The sequence below is a fragment of the Bactrocera dorsalis genome, chromosome 2 (assembly GCF_023373825.1).
Source record: "Bactrocera dorsalis isolate Fly_Bdor chromosome 2, ASM2337382v1, whole genome shotgun sequence".
Taxonomy (NCBI): Eukaryota; Metazoa; Arthropoda; class Insecta; order Diptera; family Tephritidae; genus Bactrocera; species Bactrocera dorsalis.
This window is the reverse complement of record NC_064304.1, coordinates 29915663-29941555: the sequence shown is the minus strand read 5'-3', so window position 1 is coordinate 29941555 and position 25893 is coordinate 29915663. Positions and strand designations below refer to the sequence as shown.

The window sequence follows — 25893 nt, the reverse complement described above, 5'->3', positions numbered from 1 at the left end:
ATACGAACTAGTCCGTCAGTTTTTAACATATCGTTTTGAAATTTTGCAAACGTAATCTTCTCTTCAAGAAGCTGCTCATTTATCGTAACTGCCGATATAACATATAGCTGCCATACAAACGGAATGATCGAAATCAAGGGCTTGTATGGAAAACTTTCGCATTTTGCTAGGTATCTTCAGGAAATTTGACAAGGATTACTACTTAAGATAATAATGTAATAAACATGTTAATACTTACAAAGCCTTTCTTCCCCATCATCATCAGTATTCGATATCGTCGAGAAAGTCTTATCCTCATCATCGTAGCGGAATGCAGATTGACGACGTCTATAGCGCGAGAAACGTCGACTGCTTGTGCTGGATGTGGTGCCAGTGCCGACATTCTTAACTAACGGTGCCAATGGTTTCAACTCAAAAGCATCGATACTTGTTTGTACGGCGATTTCACGTGATCTCCGCTGCTGTTCGTTACCACTTGCCTCCTCTTGCTCCGTCTCGTTATCGTCGGTGTCGTCAGTCAAATCACTACGACCATTCACCAATGCTAAAGTATCTTTACTGGTACCGCTAGTTGATCTCGATGACTTCGAGAGTTGTGATGTGCCGTCTGATGAGGGGGACTTCTCGTTGCCACCATCAGTTTTCGTATGGGTGTTTGTGTTGGTCGTGCCTGCGTTTGTATTTGTGTGGCCTGTGAGTGTCAGTGTATTGGTTCGGGCATCTAAAACGGTTTTTGACGATTCCGAATCGCTTTGTGACACCTCGACACAGCTTAAACTAGTGCACTGCACATTTGTTCCTAAATCTTCACAGTCCGTATGCACGACACAGGCATCGCCAATTTCTGAAAACATAGTATTTATCATATTATTATATCATTTAACCAATTTTTCATAATTACAACACACATTACACTTACTCATTGATTTACGACGACATATGTTTCCAGTCCTGTGATAATAACCCTCAGCACATTTGCAAACATTGTCGAGACAGGCAACTGATTCGCGGTCATAACCGAAAAGGCAATCGTTATCCTGCAATGAAAAAAATGTTTGTTCCATATTTTTTTCTGTAACTCCGAATTTCTTGCCAACTTACCGTTTCACATGTGCCATTCAAACCATTCAGTAGTCTACAACGTCCACCAACATAAGTATATCCATCGGCGCAGTCGCAGACCCCGGATTTACAACTGGCTCCCGATGGCATAAGATTGCACTGAACTGTGTCTTCGCATTGGTCACCAATTAGTGACGTCTTCAGACATTTTGTCAAGTCGCTAGAGAAAACAGTTTCAAAACTATCGCATTCACAACTTGCCGTCGCTGAGGAGCATGTTGCGTTTAAGGCTGTGCAATCATCGTTCGAAGCGCATGGCCAGATTAATGCATCGGTTGCTATGATCAAAGGTGGTGAAAAAATAGTCAGATAATAAAAACATTAATACTATTTTGCAGAATTTACTTTTTTGTATTTTAACTAAAAATAATATAATATCAATATTATTTTGTACTTAGAAGTTTTTAGGTTAGAATAACAGATTGTTAAGTCGAGTAACACCGACATTCCCCAAAGAATATGTAGAAATGAAAATTATCATACTCTACATTTTAAAATAAACATTCTTTCCGACAAAGTCGAATCTTTTCCACACTAAATTTGAACTTAAAGAGTCTTTTATGAATGCTTTAGACTAAAAATCTTATCTGACGCAAATTGTCACAGTTGTCTCAAGTAAGACGAGGTATAAATATCTACATACTTTCTCCTACACTGTGCAGCTCTCGTCAAACAGATGTTGAAACATCTTGGTAGGCTTATGTACCTAGGGCGACCATAGCGAATTAGTTAGAATAGATTTTAACCACCTTAAGAAATCACAAAGAACCCGCAAACGATAACTAGAATGCAAACAAGAAAGTTGCCCAGTTTTCTATACCATCTGAATACTATTGACAACTTTGAAGACCCATTGAGCATTTATTTATTTATTCGCTTATGAAAATGTTAACTTTCTGGCCTTAAGACTCTCTGGAACAATACAAGATCTTACATAGGACGAGTAGTTTTCAAGAGGAATAATATTATATAGATACATAGGGACTTACTCATCAAACTATTCATACCACAGTTTCCAAAGTTGGGAGGTTGAGCGACTTTGGTTCAGTTAGTATGCCTAACGTTGGGTAAATATCATTTTTGAGCTTTAGTGAGAATGCTATTCAACTCGTTCTGATCTCATTCGTTTTTAATAATCGAGCTTCCTCGAGTGTTTGTAGAGGTCAATTTATATATTTATCTTGATATTAAATAGTTTTCTACTTTTATTTCTTTATGGCAAGACAATTATTAAGTACCATTTAATCTATAGCATTTGCAGTTGAGTCGATTAAGCTATTGTCCGTCTGTCGGTATGATTATATGCAAAATAGTCCTTCAGGTTTTTAGATATCACTCTGATTGATTTTGCACCCGTTCTTTTCGCACCAAATAGTTGCTCAAGACAAGAGTGTAATCTCCGAAAAAATTGTCCAGAACGAATCACTATAGCACATACGATAACTGTCATACAAACTGACCAATCCAAATAAAGTGAAGTAAGGAAACTTTTGTGTTTGTGAAGGGTATTGTATTTACGGTGATTGAGTGAGTTCGATAAAAACAGCATTAGTTCATGAGATCATAAACGATACCATATACCGTATATCGTACCATATTTATGTCTCATTTCTACTAGGTTGTATTATACTTGGGTAAGGTCAACGTACATGCATTAACCGTTTTTCACCACGAGTTAAATAGTCTACTCGGACAGAATATACCACACACATTTTCCTTACATACTATATTTAGGCATGTTAACTCGGGTGCATAAAAGACTTTAAAGTCAATTCGAATATCAAATCAGCTGATTTTTTGTGCCGGTGTATATTGTTGCGATAAATTGCCTGCAAAAGTTTGTATTTTGCTTATTGATTTGGTAGACAAGTAAGTTCATCATCAGTTCTCAGTGTATAGTATTTTGAATTGTAGTATATCATATGCAATGAGTCACTTTCGATGTAAGTCGTAAATAGTAAATTACGTTGCAATATTACTATAAATATGTATGTCTGCACAACGTTGTAATTAACTAAGTTCAGCCTTTATCATATTATCAGTTTATTTATTCAAATTTATAAATAACAAGTAAGGAACTACTAAATTCGAGTGTAACCGAACACTTTATACTCTTTCAACTTTCAAGGATTAAAATCGGCGAAATACCTTCAGGTCTTAAGGCTTATAAGGTCTACGGCAAGTTTTCAACCAAATGATTCATTTTAGTTACAAAGATACATTATTGTTTATCACTGTTATTAGAAAAATACGTTCTCTCAATTCCATTAAAATAGCTCCCACATTGAACTTAATATTTAGGGGTTTCATACAGTCTGTCGCAAAAGAAACATGACTGTTAAAAAACAACAAAAAATTAATATTTTTCAAAAGTTATATTTTTTTTATTCAAAGTTTTCTTGTGCTTTGATACAGCGTTTAGCCCGGTCAATTAGCATTTCATATGAGTGTTTAAGGTCATTTTTCGGAATGGTCTTGAGAATATCGGTCGTCGTCTTTTGGATAGCTGAAATGTCCTGAAAACCAGTGTCCTTTTATGGGCAAATGAAGTTTTCCAAATAGATAAAAATCACAGGGTGCCAGATCAGGTGAGTAGGGTGAGTGATTAATGGTTAATATGGAGTTTTTTGTCAAAAAATCAGTGACAAGCGTCGACCGATGACACTGCGCATTATCGTGCAACAGACGCCAGGACCCTGCCTCACGGTATTGTGGTCGAGCACGACGAATGCGTGACAAAAGATGCTTCATAACACCAAGGTAAAACACAGCATTAATCGTTTGGCCAGGTGGGACGAACTCTCGGTGTACAATACCCTCGGAATCGTAAAAGAAATCAGCATTGTCTTTATATTCATTTATGTGCATTTTACGACCGATGACCAAAAGCTGCTGTCACTTTTTGATCGATAATCTCGATTGTAGTTATCCAATTTTCTTAAAATTTTTACGAAATATCAACAAGAGATCAAACTTTTTATTTCATATACCCACCAATGGATGGCGCCATCAGAAACAGTTATATTTAAAAAGTTCTGTTTCTTTTGCGACAGTCCTTGTATAGTCTCATAAAGTTATAAGTTATAACGATTCGAAAACATAGCATTGAAAATTGTAATTGTGTAAACTCATTTTCGTATGTAATCCAACAGCAATTTTTTTAAACAAGTGTAAAAATTTATAATTTTACGACGTTACGATGCTTTATGACAGGTTGTGAGTACCCCAATTACATATTTAATACAATATAAAATGAACTAAAAATTCGAAAATCTTTCTATAATGTATATGGCGGCTAAGAAAAGCATTGAATCGATTCAACCCATTTTTGACACAAGCGTATATTCTTATCAAAGCAACATTTACTCCGAATTTAAATAACCTATCTCACAGATAGACCGATATTTTTGACAAAAAGTCAGCCATACTCACTAGGATCCCCATATTCGGAGTGTGGGTCCTTGAAAAGTTTTGTTATTGTAGCCTTAGTGGATTACAAGTTATGTAAATTAAACATATAGTTGGCGGAGCCACGCCCCAACACAATCTTGATTTTTGACCTGCTTTAAGGCGTTCTCGACCATCTTTGAATAATTTGTGCCAATAAAAAACACTTGCTCGCGAAAAACAATTATCACCGAAGGCCTTTTCCAACATTGTAAATGCTCAAAAAAATATTTCGATAAATGGGTTTTCCCGCGAAATTTATATTAAAACGTTTTATTATTTTTTCCCCACAGTACAATATAACCCTAAATATAAGTCGTTTATTTTTAGGTGATACAAAAACAATAGCAACATGTTGCAAGGCTATGAAAACTAAATGCAACTACTTGATAATTATACTCGACCCATTGGTTTATATAAAAAAAATCGTTTGAGCTATTTTTGCTAAAAAAATAAAAACAAAAAAAAAACACTTTAGAAAGCGTGATTCAATTACCTCAACCCTAATTATTTTTGGACTGGAATGAGATTGCGCCATAATTTTACATACATATATTGCCAACACGAATGCTAAAATCAATAGGTCAAAGGTGATACGTAACGTTGAACTAGACATGTGTGTACACTTTGACGTTCGAACATATTCATTCTGATGTATAATATACATATTTATACTTATGTAGGTATATAATTTATTCACATTGTTGCTACATGTGCATACGTAAGGCCATAAAACAATTCACTTATCAGAGTTGCAATAAACAGTAATATAAAAATTGGATTTACTAACATCTTTGCAGGCGAGGGTATTACAATAAGTCTATGACTCTTTGAAGCAAATATTACATATTCCAAAGATCAACTCGATGCTCATAAAGTTAATTTTCACGATTGATATTATATTTATAAAGAGTGGAATTTAGTGGAATTGTTGATTTCTAAATACGGTTATTTTCTTTATTAAGTTAACAAAATAGTTTTAAAAATACTTTAACTCCCATTAAGGACGAGTTTTCTGGATTCGTATACAGTATACATACGAACAAAAAGTGACATCCTTGGGTCAAGAGCTTCATATGACTTCATATGACTTTTACATATCCAAAGGCGGTTACAAAGTCTTAGAACTATATATAGCTTTCTATTAGTCAAAACTGTTCAGTGAGCCGATTCGTATCAGATATTTAAAAGTGCTCTCTACTAGAAGAATATTTTCAATTTCATTAATGTTATGAATCCTTAGCAGCGGTAACTCGTTTGAATTTTTATTCTACCACTTCTTGAAAATATAGTAAACAGAGATGAGCTGACACCTAAAACTGAAGAAATTTCGAGCCAATCGCCCAGGAAATCGGATCCATTAGTAAGTATAACTGTTTGTTATAATCCCGAATATCCTTGCTTTGTGAAGTTACTAAATATCACCTACTTATCAAGATGTCCCTGTATACTCGCTTAATAAGTTCAATCGAAGTAAAAAAAAAATTCCCCGCTATCAAACAGATGTTCAGAATTTTTGTTTTATCAGCAAATAGAACATACTTGTATATTAATATATATATTTGAATTTTCATGGAAAATTTAATCCATTTGGTTAAAGCGAAATTGAAAGACAATGATCTCAAGCCATGAGTAAAACTACTTCGACTCATTTACATATAGTATTCCACGATAAAAGATCGATAGGATTTTAATGTACTGAGTGTTGGAAATAAGAAAATTTGAACAGAATTCCTCCAGTTCTTACATCAAAAACGGCTTCCAAAATATATGTATGTGTATATGACTTTCGAAACCCATGATTCAAAATCTTATTTGGAAGTCCAAAAGAATATGATCCGAAAGGTTGGTTGTAGTGGTTATCTAGTATCCTTGACTTGGGTAGTAAGATACGAGTTGGTTATCGTCGAAGTTATCTAATGGTAAGCCTAGGAAACGTGCTGTTTCGACGAGGACGGACCATAGGGAGAGGGGTTCGCTGCGCAGGCAAAGAGGTGGTTACGCACGCTGGCTATATATATACTATATCGTGATTGATTCTGGATAAGTAAGAGGTTAACCAAATTGGCGTTGCACAAGAGTAACTCTAGATTAGGGGCAATCTAGGGGCAACTCGAACTTTTCGACTGCAATAGATAAGGATTAGACTTCAAGTACGCCATTCAATGGGAGGAAGTCGAACAAGGTGTTGATAGCTCCGCTATGAATGACGAACTGTGTGTGTCTAAATTTGGTTACGTCCGAAGTTTGGTCGCTGTGCTATTCGATATCGCCAACGTAGTCAAATAAAGACCTCTTGATGCTACTAGGAGGCGGTTCAGTTTTAAGTAGACATTTGCGGAGATGGTTTCTGCACAAATTTTATGATCCGATACTTCAGGTTTATTTAGTTTCATAAAAGTACATCTTTTCACCGAGAACCCCAAATCTCAATCGACTGATATTCTTTACATTTTGTAAATTTTTATATATCATATAAATGTTGGTCACTCACATAGCATCAGATCTAAGTGATTGAGTTTTTGAAGTGAACAATTTTATCTCAACCTAGAGTTTGACTAAAAATACTTATTTTTCCAAAACTCCGAGATATTCTAAAGTTATAAAATCTTCAATTTCATTTTCACATATGTATAGAAAAATCATTTATAGTTAAATCACATTATTCTGCTCATAAATAGATCACTTTCATTGTCACTTTAAACTCGTATACCTGCAAACATTCCTATCGTTAGCAATAGTACTGTTACACCAAATCGCTTTCGACTAATTTCCGTCATTTTGACAACTTCACGTTCACTTTCCGAGTTTCAGAGTTAAACTGGCAAATATGCAATTTCTTGCGATCCAAATTTAAACTTTTCATGAACATTATAAAGCCGAATTATTGACGATAATCTAATCATCAAAGATATGTTAAGTTAACCAGGTGTTTATCTCATTGATTTTATAACACACTTGGCAATACCATGAAGTCAATATAACTAATCGGCTTAGTCACAACAGTATGTGTGTATGAGTGTGATTGAATGTAAAAGCCCACCATCTGCATTTATTTGGACGCTTTGCTTATCGCGTCTACTAATTAATTAGTAGTGGATTTTTATTCTGTGTTTTTAACCCCTACAATACCGCTTTTAGAAAGGAAATTATTGTTGTGTTGCATTTAATCTAATTTGGAAAGTTGGGGTTATAACATCGGTCGGTTATTCTTTATTTAAAAAGAATTTAATATTTTTACAAAAAAAGTTTGCCATGTGAAAAGAATATCCCTTGCGCAACAAAAACTGTAAACAGAATTTGTAGTAATTCAAGCCCAAAGTTAGCAGGTAAAGGGTTAATACAATCTTTTCGATATTGACATTAAATAAAAGTAAATATACCAACAGAAAAAGAGAGAGACCGAAATACGTGGGTATGAAGAGAGCAAAGTCAGCCGGATGTTCGAAAATCTTTATTTTAAGAATATGGGGGCTAAGGGAAGTATTGGTCCGAATCAAGTGGAATTTAAAATTGTGTTATATGGGAAGTAGGCTTCACTGTTGTCCGATTTCGTCCATTTTTTCAGTTTGACATAAAATGTTAGAAGGAATCAGTTGGTCAAGTCTCGCATTATGGAATTTCACCAAAACGTGGGCGGTGCCACGCCCATCGTCCAATTTTCACTTGGGTTTCCTATAAAGCCCGCTCATGCCATCTCTGTAGTAAAATTTAAAACATCTGGCGTATTTAGATATTGATTTATCGCGATTTTAGTAGTTTTTAACAGTACCGTTATATGGGGAGTGAGCGGGGTTATACGATTACATCCATATTTACACTGTCGGTAGCAATTCTTATAAGATTTGTACTCAGAAAATTTGGTTATTGTGGCTTAAACGGCTTAGGAGATATATACATTAAACTGGTTAGAGGGCGGGGCCATGCCCACTTTTTCAAAAATGTTTGCCCAAAGATACGCCCTACTATAGCGTTCCTCTGTAGCAAATAACAGCTTTATATCTTAATTTAGTGCCTAGTTATGGCACTTTATATGTTTAAGGAAACCTATGTACATACATATGTATATACTAAGTTTCATCGAGATATGTAATTTTTTACTCAAATTACAGCTTGCACAGACAGACAGACATTCAACCCGATTTCAACTTTTCTCGTCTTCCTGATCATTTATATATATACCTGGGATCAAAATAGAAAAGTAAATTTTATCCATTTCATCTCCTTCAAAGTAATACCCTCCCACTGCAATACACTTATGCCAACCATTTTTCCAGTCATCAAAGCACTTGGCACCATCAGAGCCTTCTACGATTCAGATTTTATATCCTCAAATGAGTCAAAACGGTGTCATCTGAGTGGTTATGTGAATTTGCTGAATAGCCAGAAGCTACATGAAGGTAAATAAGACGAAAGTGAAAATGTGGCGAAATGATCACGAATAACCAATGTACTTCTGTGTTCAATAAATTCAGATATAGTAAAAATTGAAGAACTCATTTTTGGAGCCTCACAAAACGACGCGTATCTCATATACTAATGAATATTTTAACGAGAAATTTAGCATAGATATCTCTAACAGTTATTATCAACTTACAGAAAAAAATTACCGATCCAAAAAACACGCAAAGTACATATAAATTAAAAATTCACCTTTCAATTTGATCACAGTAGTATATAACCTTATATCTATATCGTTTAGTTTTAGGTGATACATACAACCGTTAGGTGAACAAAAATATGACACTCTGTAGCAACTGGTTGCAAGAGTATAAAAATAACAGGCTAATTTTTTCAATAATATCTCAAACAGTTTTTAAGTTATAGTCTTTTAAATTATTCAGTTCCATCAGCATTTCCGTTTATATTTAAACGGTTTCTGATTCTGATTGAAAGAACGACAATACTCGTATAACGATACGAAACTATAAAAAAAGTTGCTTAAGCAATAATTTTATCTAAGAAGTTTTTTGAGAAAGCTTAGACTTAGCCAAGACCCAGATATAAAAATAGGTATATTATTACCTGGAATTAATGAACGAATTCGAAGTAAATCATTTTATTCACTGCAAAAACACATTTGTATGTTTACATGTTCATACATATATACTATCTTTTAAAATCACAGAAAATTTTTCACGGAATTACTAGCTGTGAAAGGGTTAATGTGTTGATTTCGCTGTGTAACCGAGCACCTGCTAAATACAAATAACACCTGTGGTCATCAAATACTATATTGCCTACATTATTCCATTGTTCATACATACCTTGATAACTAAACAGTTCAAATGAAATTATTTAAATGCCAGCTAGCTAATCAAAAATGCCATAGACGAGTAACTGAAAAATAATTTCTCTCATTTTTCTTTCATATATGTATATGCAACAGTCATACTTAAAAATTTGCATATTACTTATATGACTCATATAAAACTCCTTAATTTTGTAGCAAACAAAGGGTAAAACGTCTGTGTAGGTATATAAAATTTAGAGATGATATTTTAACTGTTTGTACTTCTTTAACATCCGGCAGAAGTGAGTTTTTTTATTAGACAATGCAAATATTATTTTTTTCCTATAAAATATGTTTTCCGTTTTGCTGTTAAGATAACGCTTTTCAATGGATATACATAGTTCAATTAGGAAACCATCAATTTTACTGGGTAGCTAAGCGTGGTCGTTACCCGATTTCGCATATATTCATGTCATTAGTATCAACTGATACAAAGCATTACAATTCCTTCAAGCACCGCCTGGAAAACTAAAACATGCCACATTTCGCATAACCTTTGGTACCAAATTTTTTATACCATCAACAGGGAATATTAAGTTTGCCACGAATTTTGTAACACCCAAAAGGAAAAGTCAGAGTCTATAATAACCTGAGTCGATTTACATATGTCCGTCTGTTTGTAAATCTGTCCGACCGTCCGACCGTCTGTCTGTATATATGCAAAGTAGTCCCTCAATTTTTGAGATAGCGATCTGCACCCGCCCTTTTCGAACAAAGAAGCTGCTCATTTCATTTTCGTTCACTAAGTCATTTTGTTTGATGACAATAGCTGAACTTATGTTATGCATTTTTTCGCAGCCAACTTCATACTTTACAGCCTTACCGTTAAATTTTTATTTCAACAGCTTGTTTGTAACAAATTGCTTAACTTTTTTGGAATATTACTTCCTTGATATCGAAGATGGAAGATCGAAAACAGAAAGGCAGGTAAAAATGCAGTACAAGCAAGGCGAGAGTTATGTGATATGTACGGAGAAGATGTGTTGACCGAAAGTTTATGGCAAAATTGGTTTGTAAAATTTCGTTCCGTCAATTTCGTTCTTGAAGATGAATCACGTTTTAGTAGGCCTCTTAAAGCCGATAAATTATAGCCGTTGGTCGATCCAAATTGTCGAATAGCAGCTCGAGAGATTGCTGAAAGATTAAATTTGTCTGGTGGCCGTCCACAAGCACACGAAACGTCTAGACCTATTTCGAAGCTTATCATATCGGTTGCCCAAGTTCTTACAGAACAATATTTGCTTCGTCCCATTAGCGATTGTGGTTTGCTTATCAAACGTCCAAAAGTGACCCAATTTTGAAAAACATAGTTACTGCAAAAGATCAAGGTCTTTAAAGGGTAAACCGGTTCTAATTACTTCGTAGGCCGATAGTCAAAAAAAGGTTATGTTGTTTGTTTGATGGGATTTTAAAGGGTTGTTTATTTTGAGCTTTTACCCGACACTATCACGATTAATTCGGAAGTGTATTGTGATCAGGTAAACAAATTGAGTGACGCAAAGAAGAGGCCAGAATTGATTTATTTAAAAGGTGTTGTGTTCCACCATTATAATACGAGTTCTCATACAAGTTTTATGGCTCGCCAAAAGCTTTTGCAGCTTGAACCCATAATATGGTCCAGACTTGGCACCTTTGAACTATCACTTCTTCCTGTCTCTGCAAAATTTTGGAAGAGAAAATGGGAGACACTTTATGTCAGATTAGAATATCAAAAATCAGATTGGCTAGTTTGGTTTGCCTGAAAGGATATACTTGCCAGACAAACTGACCGAACAAAGTTCCTGTAAGGAATCTTTCTTATTTGTGAAGCGTACTATAGCTTCGACAAAACCGAAGTTAACACTTTTTCTTGAATCGTTTTTAGCAAAATACATATAGTAATACCACAACAATGCATGCCCGGATCTATCTAGTAATTTTATGTATAGTTTATGTATTAAATACAAAAAAAAAACATTTGGAATTATAAAAGTTGTATATCACTCAAACCACATGACCCTACTATACTCGTAAAAGCTCTTAACTTAATGTGCAAATTTTCATGTACAAAAATATCTACTTGTACATTCACTTTCAATACATTTAACAACATTTACTGTGTCATTCAATATAAGTAGCTTTGGCCACAAAAGCTAAGGTCAGTTATTTTCAGAATATTCTTCCAAATATAACATGGAATTACAATGATGAGCTGCTAATTTGAGATCGTTTATTTCGATTACATATGGTAAATTAATTGTGTCCTTAATTTATTTGGGGGACGTCCGATGTACTTATAACTAATTAATCCTCATATTCAAAGAGAGACCTCAACTGAACAAAACTGTCCATTTTACCGCTGCCACTATTACACTGCTTATTATCCACACGTCATTATATGATATTAATTAATCGTAAAATCTAATGAGAATAAGAATGAGTATAGTCCCCCGTTACAATCAAATTATAGTAATGTTTAGGCAGGCAGCTGGACCTCCTCCTGACACCAATAAACTTAATAATTTTAGTAATTCGGGTGACAAATTTCTATTAATGCTCCCCTATATTTTTACAAATTTTGTACAAAAAGTGAGTAAATATTTCTGTTTTCGTAATTAAAAGTACTCGTATTTGACGTTATAGATAAACACTCTTGCTTCATCAACTGGGAGAACGCTTCTCTCACCAAATCTTTATCTGGAAGTTCTATGCTACGCAGAAGCTTCTAATTGTCTTATTTAATTGGAGCGCAATTGACTCTCTCAAATACTTACAAATCGTAATATTTCGTACTCTATTATGATAGCTAAGTTTTTGATTTGAAATTATCAAAAAACAAAAAAAAATGGTTGAGGAGTGACGACGGTTGCCTAAACTCAATGACTGTGTAACACTGTGGTCCCGCCTCTAATATTGTTAACGTTAAAAACTACATGAGAATATACCCTCTACAGTTTGCTAATATGATATGAAACTGGAAAAGTCTAATAATAACATCACAACCATATATCATTAAGTTTAGTAATAAGGATGAATTTTATATGATAGCACATATTTGGATGATTTGAACCGAATTCGGAAAAATTATGTGAACATAATAACCAGTCCAAGTTCTTTCGTTGGCGGTGTGTTTTTACGTGGCGGGTCCCAAACCCGGCGCACAACCTCATTTTAACTCGCCTTCATACGGCTGAGTTTTGGTTACCCAGAGGATACCAGGTCTAAGACCGGAAGTCGTGAGCTGCTTGAACCATATGTAAAAGAATCGTTTCTAACCACTCTCAATAGAATGATAGAATAGTTGATGATACGTGAACTTCTGCACATGACTCCATCCTGCTGCCGTAAGCCGATGATATCGATATCATTGGTCATAACAACCGCGCCGTTAGCTCTGCTAGGTTGACAACAATCGTTGTGATTTACGGGAGTACCTACCGGCGACGGCCTAACCTCACGGTGCTTTCTTTGAAGCACAAGCACATCAATACAATTCGTTGATCAGCGCCCCAAAGTATAAATGCATTTTGCACGTATTTTTGGTACCAAATGGCTTAGGTGGATAGGGACACCTTTACTACATTGGTCGGGTCCGAGGCCGATCTAAAGCCTCTACCGTCCTTTGGGTCCGGCACCCGGCCGCAGTGCGACTCCACGCTGAGTTGAATTTTTCAACCCTTCCTGCTTATAGGTTTCAACCACAGCCACCAAGAATCTCCACAAAGGGCCAAACCTTAAGAGCAGATTGGAGTAAACTCCCCGTGGTACTAGGTTAAAGCCTCTGGTAAGACCTTGTAGCTTTTGCTACTACCAGTTGAGTGCCCACATCTCAATGACTGGTGACATTTGTCACTTGAACTTCAAATGTCTTTATATTAGGAATTTCATATAAAGTCTATAATATCATTTAAAGCTGAGTATTATAGCACTATTTCTAACATAGACTATGGTAACATTTCAAGGCAAGTTCAGAAAGAAAGACATGGTGCATATGCATTTTAGTCGCCTCTTACGACAATGCCTGTCGTAAATTTATTATAATTATAATTACCACGGGTAAATTCTAACCCCTACCCGCAGGGAGAGATCACTGCTGACAGTCCTAACTTCGAAGTCGTAGATAATTTCTCCTACCTTGGAACCAGCATTAATACCAACAAAAACAGCCTCGAAATTTAACGCAGAATAACTCTTGTCAACAAGTGCTACTTTGGATTCCTTTGGACTGAGTGGGCAATTGAGAACAAAGCCGAACAAAGCCCAAAGTTTACAAGTCACTCATGCTCCCCATCCTGCTACATGATGCAGAGGCATGTACGATGACAACATCTGATGAGTCGTTTGCGCATTGGCAACAGCGAATACCGCAATCAATGGAACGATGAGCTATACGAAATATACGACATCATTGACATTGTTCAGCGAAATAAGAGAATCGGTTCGATGGTTAGGTCATGTTGTCCGAATAAATGAAAACGCTCCAGCTCTGAGAGTATTCGACGCAGTGCTCTCCGGGGAAAGCAAAAGAAGACCGCCACTTCGTTGGGGAGATCAGATGGAGAAGTCCAATTTGATACTGGCTCCTATAATATAGCATTATTCTGGATGTAAAATTTAATGTCTCTGGTATTGACTCAGCGCAATATCAGTAGTTTTTAACAAAAGCATTATATGGGCAGACGGCGGTGTTACAATCCGATTTCACTGACTGACAGATAGACACTCAGATTTCAAGATATCTCATCATCCTGATCATGTATTTATATATAACTCCATATCTAACTCGATTATTTCTAGATGATACCAAAAACCGTTAGATACACAAAACTGTTATACTTTGTAATGCATAATGCAAGATTATAAGAAGGATAACCGTTTTTATAGAAAGAAAACTTGCAAACACTTGGAAATATTTCGGACACACTTAATACTGAAAAATTAAGGGAGACCATAATCAGCTGAACTAAACTCTGCCTTAATTGTTAACATTATATTACTCCAATATAAATGCATTCTACTCGTTTCTAATCAAACTCTTATGGTCTATTATTTCTATATGAGACACCATAATCTAGTAGACGAAATGTGAAGCTCTATCAAAATTGAGGGATAATTAAGATATTTATGTTTTCAAAGTGATAGAATGAAAAGTAAGAACATAACTAAGCATGTCATATGTCATTTTATATCTATACATACGAATATATATACATATGTAAGTATATGTACATACTCGTACATCTATCTATCAATAATAAATAATAATCACCATTAAATCGGTGAGTAATCGATACGAATGCATTGTTGTATTAATGTATGAATGTGTCGACATGCATAAATGTTTAAAAGCACAAGATACAGCGAATCTACATACATACATATGTATGTATAGTATGTACATATGAACAACAACATTTTGTATTTTTGTACATAGCCATACATACACACTCATACATACAATATGTGAAAGTGTGCTAAAAACGCGCACACCAAATGCGAGAAGCGAAAGTGTCGTATTGAAAATGAAGAAAAAAACAAAAAAAAAACGGGACAATCGCTACGACGAAGGTGTGCGCGCTAAAAATACACACACACACATATATACATATGTACCAAGGTATTCACACACACTGCAGGCTGGCACGCGATTTTTGTGATGGCGCCCAACGCAGAGCGCCCCTGTTGCCCATCTGGAAAAACAGGCTTGTCTCCCCATTAACTACGAGTATTAAACACGACAACAGTAGCAACAGCAACAACAATCCAAAAAGAAACGTTGAATAACGTTATGTGCGTATGTTTATATTTGTGACTGTGATGAGCGATGGGAAAGATAACCAAAACTAATAACAAAGTTCAAGAAAAACATTTTCCAACTTATTCTTCGACTTGACATAATATTTTCCAACGCTTGTATTTGCTTTTTTATTTATTTTTCTTTTTTGCTTTTATTTGATTTAAAATTGATGAAATAACTGGCAACCTTCTTGCGTAAAGGCATGTACAGCCGCACCCGCCAATATACATACATACTTTCAGGCGCGAATGCACAGTTATATTTGTGCTTGCATTGCTGTTTTGAATATATGTTTGTTGCACATGCAGTACCGAAACGATATGAACTTTCAAGTGGAACTTTGAGGTACTTAATTATAGTTCGTAAATAAATATGAACTTTTAGCTGCAAGCACTTGTGGCACCATCATTAAAGGTAAAAATAAATATTTTATTTGCATTCGGAGTATCTTATATATGTAAATGTATAAATGTATGTATGTTTTTCAGTAAGATACTCGTTAATATTATTTTATTACTTTATTACGGTGCAGTAACTGCAATTTAACCAGATAGATACTTTTCTCAACCTGGGTCAAATAGAACGGCCAACAAATTCGATTAAGTGGTTACATGGGCTTCGTCGGATAAAAAACAACCTTTTTTCAACATTTTTTTCTCATACAAAAAATTAAATATTTTATTAGAATTTTTTGTTGTAATAAAAATACACTATTAACAAAGAAATTCCGAAATTTTTGGGAAATTATATAATATTTTAACTCGATCATTGCGACGCCTTTTCCGGTAATCCGTAGGAAAAAAGATGCAGGGCAACTCCTTACAGGATCATTTTAAGTGAAAAAATACGTGCTTTAGACTTAATTTGGAACTTTGACGAAAGAAAAAAAATTAAAATTGGATTTAGACATTTTTACAAAAAAATTCAAAATTCGGTGAAAATTTCGCGACCTTTTCTTTTTTCAAATAGTTCTAATCGAAAAAACAGTCCATGGTCCAAGTCTTTGAGGATAGTAACTCAAAGATCTGTGTAAAATTTCATGAAGATCGGTTTAGTTTCTCTCAAGAAATCCTACCAACTGCCTTCAAAAACACAGTTTCGAGAAAATCGCGTTTAAAGACGGCGCATTTAGCCCCGCTAGCCTCGTGTTCTCAAGTCTGTATCTCCGAAACTATTACTCGAATCAACGTGAAAGTTTAGGAAAATGTTCCAACTGCAGAATTTAATAAGAAAATAAAGAAATTCGATTTTCGAAATTCGAAACCAGTAAACCCATGTAATCCCTTAAAACAGATGAGTGCCATTATGATTGGAAAATTTGTTACTTGTCTTCATGTTGTGGCAGAGAATAATTTTAGCAGATTCATTATTGTGTTGTTAAATTAGATTAGAATAAAATATATGATTTAATTTAATGATTGTCTTGGAATGGGGTCGAGTTGGCTCTCCGTTGGCAACTTGCGATCTATCTCTGGACTGATTTAGTAGATGGTGGTCAAGGACCCGTTCTTCCGAAACACTTGCCCTTAGCAAAATTCATCTTGCCGCAATAGTAAGGGTTGTTTCGAAATACTGCACAATAGGCATTCAAGCGATAAGGCTAAAAATCTTGTCGGGCGCAAATTGTGTTTAGGCGGGTGGGGTGGATCCAACCAAGTTCATTATTTTTCTCCATTATCTTTTGCTGCACTTTGTTTGAAACATATCGGCTGTCTTACATTCGGCAAATCAGGAGAAGTAACCGAAACTGGAATTGGTCGTCTCAACAAATGATAGACTCAAAGCACTTTGTCGATTTGTAAGGGTCTTATTATCTATTTATATGAGTTTTAGATAACACAAGGGAGCAGTGTTCTAAGCTGCCCATATGAAATCTCTGTTAGGAACCTAGCCTAATCTATTGATTATCTTCCGCTTTCAATTTTACTGAAGTCCGTCTTACTATCTTATAATAAAAAACCAATAGGCTACTTACAATTATTTTTTTTACAAATGCAAGTAATACTCAGAAATAAAAAATACAGTTAATATCAATAGCTTTGCAAAAATAATAATAAAATTTCAGTAATAGAATTTCAGTTTATACGGAAACCGAAATCATTACTTCTGAATTGAATACACTTATTTAGGGAACAGCGGTTTCGACCAGCTAGCGGTCGATCGCGCCCAAGCCAATTAGTTCTGAACGTATTCGGATTTTTGTCGGAACCAGCATGTCAATTCGGTTTAATTCTTCAAAAATATTTTGGTAATGTTGTATGACGTTTTTTTCGCCGTGATCGAAATGATAGAAACCTTTAGACTTCCAAAATTTTTCTAAGCCTCTGGCGGTACTTGAGATTTACAAGAGCTAATTTTGAAGCAATATATGTATCTATATTAAATAGTGTATTCGCTTGCTTTTCTTTGGTATGTGTAAACTCTGTCCTATTGTCATACAGTTGAAATGAAAAGTGAATAGAATCAGGTAATCATAGTATCCTAATGAAATGATTAGAACACTTTCTTTATTATAAGGTCTAGTAAATAGAAATTTTGCATTCAATTGAAAAAATCTGAATTATACGATTTAGATCCACTATACAACGTTTGGCTCAATACGTAGGTTGCCCCTTTTGCTTCGGTATTCGGAAACAAAAACGAATTTTAATCATAGAAGATCGCTTTAAGGTTTTTCAAAATATTCTCCATTAAGATTTATACACTTTTGCGTGAGTTTGAACCAGTTGTCGAAGCACTTTTTTCACTCGGATTGAGGTATCTCCAAAACATGCCTTTTGAACGCATCAACCGCCTCTTCAGGTATCGAAAAACTTTGATGAATCGATGCACTCTTACTGAGTTAATCCATGTCGATGTCAAAATATTCTTGGTTACAACTTCAAAAAACAATTATGGTTGTAGAATAGAAAAAGCTTTCAATTTCAATATTATAGCACCATTGGCCTTCAAAAAATTCATCAAATATGGCATCCTTGAACAAATTTCTCGCAAAAAATTCAATTAATTTAAATATCTTATTAATGCGTTTCATTTATTGAAAAATGTGATCGGCGCATGCATGCTCACACGCATCTTTCCCCATAGAAACGGACACCTACGCATAAAATTTGCACGAATATTCGATGGCAAACACTTTCAAGTACCATACCTGTACAGCAAGCCCACACGATTGCGAAATTCCCCACTTCCCTATGATGTAATATTTCATTCTGTAATAAATGGGGGTTTCCCACACACAGCTGAAAATGTTTGGAAAGCAGCGTAAAGTAATAAACTGAAAGCTTCATTTGTTAAATTTGCTATTTTATTTATAACCATCCAAATTTGGACCTATAAATAAAATTTAGGGGAAATTAAAACGAATTTGTCGGAATGCACGTTTACCTGATGAAGTTGAGGTTGTGTAAAAATATCATAGAAAGACGTAGACGTAATTAAGTTTAAAATGATATATGTATATCATCACTTAAAATGCAAAATAACCTAACAAAATTTTCGGAAATTTAAAGGGGGGGTGGAAAATATTCTACTAATCACTTTTTGTAGATATTTTGGGTACGAAACGCATTCTTGCTCGACTCGTCCAGATAAAACTGATTTTTTTTATATAGGAAAAATTCACCTGGAAATGTTTTGTGAAAATTCTTCAAAATTTTTTGGCAGCATAAGGCGTTGATGTCTTATAGATCATTAAAAAATCATATGCTAGACTCTCATCTTGATTTCTTTCCGGCAAATTTTGCTGCTGTGAGTGACGAGCAAGGCGAGAGGTTCCTTCAGGGCATTTCCTTAATGAAAATGGAACGCAGTAATGCTAGCTGATTATTGTTAGAGACTTAAAAATACCGAATACTCGAAATATTCACGAAAATCATAAGTATTTTTTCTTTTTAGGAAAAAAATTTTGTAACTGAAGTTTGCACTTTTTAAGAAAATATATTTTTTAATGTCACAAGAAAAGCTGACGTGCCATTTTTTTCGTTCATTGACCCTACTACACTCAAAATTTAATAAGAGGTTTCGTGTGACAGAAAAACTTAAAATTTTGTTAATCAGTGTAATCGATAAAATAAATAATAATTTAGTGTGTTGAATATTAAAATCTTTATCTTTGAAAACCATGAATGCTAATTTCACCAACGCCACAAACTTAGACGTCAGTTAATCAGATGAGAAACGTCAATCAATATAAACAATATAGTATATTCATATGGTACATATGCATAAAATATATTTTTACAGCCTTTATTTTGAATATATTCATGAACATTCATAGAGTAAACTATTTCAAGCTCTATAAAACTCCCTTCAATTGCTGTATTCTGTATATTTATGGATAAAATATTTAAATATAAGCTGCTTTCCACATAGAAGTGTCTATAAATAGAAATTAATTACTAAATTACAAGAATTTATATAAATTAATTATTTACGAATATCAGTAGCGGAAAGAAAGTAGTCGTCCTAACAGTTTTATTGGAGCGAAACACCTAGTGAACATACACGAAAGTAATTTAGATCTAATCATGTCACATAACAGCTAATTGAATAGATTTATTGATACCGAAAAAAACTTAAATTAAATTGTAACGAGAACTAGCACATGTACTCATCCGATAAAGATATTGGAAAATACATTGCTAGCCTTTCTGGTATACAGTTATAAGGATGGTGGCAATCTCATATATTTAAAACAGCAACTTGTGCAAAATATTAAAGAGCATGTCTACCCAGGCTTGTTTTTAAAATGTAACCCCCAGTATCAATTTTAAGAATCATTATTAATATTTAGAAAGATATAAATATAACATTATATATGTATTTATATATATGTATATGTACATATACATATATGTATGTTATATTACATATCAACATGTTGAAAGAATATTAAAAATTGAGATTTTTCTGCGATGATTTAGAAACAAAAGCTATTTATGTTGAGTTCTTTATAAAATATGACGTTTTTGAATATGAAACTCTTTCCACAAAACTAAAAAATAAAAATAAAGCCAAGAGAAAACCCGTACTTTCCACTCTACTGTATCAAAGTGAACACTGTTTGATGACTATGTAGATAAAAAGCAATTACTTTGGTAATTATATAGATGAAAACAAACCAGGTGAAACTGTACATACATATGAATCATGTATATTTCCAGTTATATACGGTGAATAATAACGCAGTGAAGTATTGAGTGAATTTTTCAATAAAAAAGAGCAAATTTTTATATAGAATAATGCAGAAACCTTTGAAATCCAAAAAAAAAGATATTCATAGTGGGTTGAAACCCATCGGAAAAAATATTTCAAATAACAAACTTTGTGGTCGGGAAGAGTAAGGTAAGGTGCGCGGTTGAAATTTTAGGGGTTAAAAACGATTTTTCCGATTTCCGGCGAAACTACAAGTCCTATAGAAAAATGTTGCATAGCAATGCATTTAATGAAAAGATCTATAACTTTTACATATTGTCTTTTTCACATAACCTCAAATAACTCACATATAAAGTCACCTGGAAGTTCGAAAATCTTTATATTACGTATATAGGGGCTATAGGAAGTATTAACCCCATTCAAACCATTTGTAGCACACAGTCATATTACTACAATGAAAGGATTCTCTCTGAATTTCAATTATAAATCTGACACATAGACCAATATTTCGTGTATCGGTAAAAAAAATGCAACTGTAGGTACTATGTCCTAATATTAGGTACCTAGGTTTTGAACAACTTTTGTTGGATTTCGACAATTTTTTCCCATAGGTTGGCATACTCTAAAGCCATCATACCAAGTTTAATCAAGATATCTCAATTTTTGCTCAAGTTCCAGCTTGCACGGACGGATGGACGGACGGACAGACAGTCACTCGAATTTCAACTCGTCTCTTCATCCTGATCATTTATTTATACATGACCTTATAGTACAGATAACATAAATATTGTTCATAGTGCCAGTAATCAGGTATATTAGTACTTTTCTGTGAGTCTTCCATCTCTTTTCAGGTGTTTATTGAAAACTTAGTACCTTGCAAAGTTGGTCTTCTTTAATCTTTTGATTTAATTACAGCATTATTAAGTTTAATTTGATTTCTATTTAAGGAAAAGCTTTTCCACTCAAACCTATATATATACAAACCCATTGCTTAGAGCAAAGGAACTAGATCTGCAAATATTTTTAACACTAGATGGCGCCAATTTTGACCTAAAACTAAACCTAAGGGAGCTCGGAGTGAAGATACCAGTTAATGCTGTTCAATAAGTTGTGTCGTTTGATAAGAAAAACACAATTTTATGATTAAAATACACTTTATTATTCAGTATAATCTCTCTGAACATTAATACACTTGCTCCAACAATCCTCCATTATGTGGATCCCATCCCTGAAGTGAGAATCCGGAAGGTCTGCAAAATGCGCTTCAACAGCTGTTATGACCTCTTCATTTGATGAAAAACGCTTGCCACGCATACATTTTTTTAGTTCTGGAAATCGCTGGTGGCTAAATTTGGTGAATACGGTGGACGCACCAATAATTCGTACCTTAATCCAGGGATTTTAGCCTTTGTCAAAATGCTCTTGCGACACGGTGCATTATCCTAATGAAAAAGGATTTTTTCTTATGCAAACCGGGTCTTTTTCATGATTTTTTTTCCTTCAACTGGTTCAAAAGTTTGCAATAATATTCAGAATTAATCGTTTCACTACTTTGCAAGTAATCCACAAACAAAATTACTCTTGCATCCCAAAAAACTGATGCCATAGCCGATTTCCGGACACGAACTTGCCTCGAACATGAACAACCAGCATTATACCTCTCTTTAGCCTCTTGTTTTGATTCAGGATCATGGTGATAGACCCAAGTCTCATCCATAGTGATGAATCGACGCACAAAATCCACTTATCCTTTTTAAAACGCTCCAAATGTTGCTGAGAAAGTCGAATTTGAATGTGTTTTTGTTCCATTGTTCGCGAATGAGGCACCCATTGTGCACACATCTTTCTACAATAAAGCCCAAAATTTCACTTAAAATATAGCCTCTACTAAATCTCTCTCAGTCATTCGACGATCTTCCAAAACCCTATCCTGTATTTTGGCTATGATTTCTTGTGTTGATGCGCTTTTTGAACGTCATTCACGTGGATCATCTACTATTTTATTGTACGAATACATTTTAATTCAGCAACCCATCTTTCTTCTTTTCTAATCGTAGGTGAACTATCAATCTACACTTTTAACATTCTTGCTTGAATTTCTTTCAGTGCTTAACATACGTTCATATGATAAGTGTACCAACAAAACAAAAAAAAATGGGCTCTTATCGAACGACAAAACTTATTGTACAACCTGGTAGGATAGTTTGAACATAAGAAATTCGAATACTTAAAGTATTCTAGGCAATTTGAAAAAAAAAAAAACTATTTTGAAAAAGGATGTTTATATACCCTTTTATTTTATAAGAAATGCACCTATGAAGTGAAGGGTTCAGCTTTTCTTTTTGTTTTTTTATACTTTTGAAATTTGTTATGAATAAATATTTTTTTTTACAAATTGGCAATGAAAACGCTTTAAATTCGAGCAGTAGTCTCAAATACCCCCTTGATGCCTTAAAATATGTCTTTCATGTGGGTTTGGGCATCATCTTAGCATGAAAACTAATACTTTTATTACGCTAGGCAGTAATTATGCAACAAAACTTCTTCTATCAAATCTCTGAATTTTTTTTTTTGACGTCTATTTTATAGTTATAACTGCATATGTAGCACTGAGAATGCTCAAACTGTTACACCTGCACACATATCACATGAGGAGAAGTACTATATACTTTGTATACAACGAGCACTTGTGTTGTTGCTTTAATATTACGGTTATTTTCATTATTTCTTGTATTTTATGCGTTTTTGTACTACTTTATATTATTTTTGTCCACTCGTGGAATAACCACCCCTAATATGTACGACCTTCGTACATTGTACATTGTACATTTTTCATATTTCGATTTCCTACTCAATCAATAATCATTAAATTTGCCGAAAACTAGTTATTATAATTAATGGCTCACGCAGCTAGTTACATACCATGCGGTTAATCCAGGTGTATACATATGTACATATGCATATGTGTGTATGTGTGTAGCTGCGCGCGGTTAAGATGTTTCAATGGGTTTGCAACTTTAATTGAATCAATTATTCTTCTTTTATTTATTATTTTTTTTTTATTTTGTACAATTGCTGTTTGATAAGCGTTTAAATTTGTTAAAATTAATATGTATCTTTTTTTATTTTTAATTTTTTTCTTATTTTTATTTTTTTTTTTCCTTTTCTTTTTTTTAACAATTGCAACAGTTTAACGCATTTAGCGCGTTCGGTTTGTTGGTTATTCTATTTGCTGGCAATTAAGAAGTTTGAAGTGCATTTAGCACTCGTATTGACATTGGAACTGACGCTCGCAATTAGTGCATCAAATGTCACAAAGCAGCGCGCACTCAAAACGTATATCAACGCAGAGCTGTAGTGATTTTTCATTTCCTACGCGTCATCATATATGTATGTATTTTTACGTACTTATACATATGTATGTATGTATGTATGTCAAATACTGAGGTCTTACTCAAAATTTTCCGTAAATACCTCACTATAGTATCATTACGCCTGCATTATTGCCGTTTTTTGTTGTATTGTATTAAAGCAATTAATTTTTAAATAATTAAATAAGCACAACCTTTGGTTAAACATTTTTTTTTTTTAAATGAATATATTATATTTTTTCCACTATCGTAACACTTTCTGTTATGTTATTTAGCAACTGCTTTACAAACACACAATCCATATAGTTTATTATAAACCGTTATACGCAAAGCATTCCCCGTTATGTTAATATCTTTTCAGTATTTGTCTTTCGTTCGCCAACGCCAACTCGAATAACGCGCCTTAAAATACAAAATTTTTTAATATTTTCCGAAAATAAAGACGACTGGTGTTGCCACTTAGCGGTACGCGACTGTTATCTGGCCAAGTGCTTTCCCATGTCACTGCTGTCACGACCTCAACAGCCACTATTGTCGGCCGAAGACTTTGTCCAAACGATTAGCCAAGCGGGTGAAACGAACCCACAGGTTTTTCTAGCTTTTCGTCCTTCGTCAATTGATGGTGTGGCGCTGTCTGCGTGTTTGTGTGTGTTTTGTTGTTGGATTTATTGCACGAACACCAGTGCAGTTGGTGTTGGCGTTTCCATGGACTTGAGGCACTACAGGTGAACAGCAACAATACGTGTACGATTTACATTTTACCGACTATATAAACGAGTGTGCATAGTGAAGTTAGAAAGTAGGACGTAATACGTAGGAATGTACAGGCATACGGTCAACTAACGGTTTCGGCTGGCAGGTTGGTTGTAGGAAGAAGCAGGTGGATTGCACGAGTAATGGTAGATATTGTAAAATAAATGAAATACAATAACTAAAGTAGTTGTATAAGGCAGATAGTATGCATAGTTATACTATGTAAGGCGTATACCGTAAGTGGGCTGGAGTACTTGTAAAAATCAGAAAAAATAGTGAGTAAAATGTTTAAACCAATTATTACACTAAACAATACTACTAGTATATGACCAAACCAGTTTTTGCAAGAGATTGAACCCTAAGTACGAAAAACATTATTCCATTTTTTGAAATTTTCTTCCAAAATTGAAATATTTGCCTTCGAATTTCGAAATCGAGCTCATTTTATACATAATAGTAACTTTTGAGAATAATTAAATATTTGACTTCGAAATTGAGCTTATTAAATAGTACAATATAACCTTTAATATTATAATAAAATAAAATATCGGCATCATCCTCCTTTTCCCCTCATTTCAATGAACAAATGTTTTTGCAATTTCAATTTTTATCTTATTTTTTAAATTGGAAAAACTTTAAGTCTAAAAGTCTTAAAAAAATTATAAGCTTTTTCAAAAATCGCTCCAAGGATATCGTCTTGTAATTCTAATATACATATATAGGTTTGACTCACTTTTTTGTATTCTTGAAATTCACAATTTTATCGTAAAGTTTGACATTTTGATGGTATCCTTACCTAGAACGTTTTGACATTCGAGCGCTATTTGTGTTGTTTACAGTGACTTAAAGTATTCTTCTTGACCAAAAAATTTAATTAAATCGCGACCATTTTCTCATTTTTGTTTTTTTTACAACTTTCGACATGGATTAACTTATCAAGAGTACGTGAACGAACTTCATTCAATTTTTGACGC

General features: G+C 34.1%; 1 protein-coding gene across 2 annotated transcripts in view; it reads right to left on the bottom strand.

Annotated features, from left to right (window-relative positions):
• LOC105231901 (rh5-interacting protein) overlaps positions 1 to 23902 on the bottom strand; it is a 29575-nt gene extending 5673 nt beyond the window's left edge. Inside the window, exons 1-4 of one of the 2 annotated variants that reach the window (XM_029552672.2) lie at positions 23718 to 23902; positions 1102 to 1400; positions 920 to 1037; positions 239 to 844 (exon numbers count right to left, since the gene is read on the bottom strand). In XM_029552672.2, coding sequence (XP_029408532.2) covers positions 239 to 844; positions 920 to 1037; positions 1102 to 1212 — 835 coding nt within the window. In that variant the 5' untranslated portion in view covers positions 1213 to 1400; positions 23718 to 23902. Of the gene's footprint in view, positions 1 to 238; positions 845 to 919; positions 1038 to 1101; positions 1401 to 7282; positions 7437 to 23717 lie in introns of those variants that run through there. The other variant, XM_011213411.4, reaches the window with a different exon arrangement.
• Positions 23903 to 25893: the final 1991 nt, after the last annotated feature.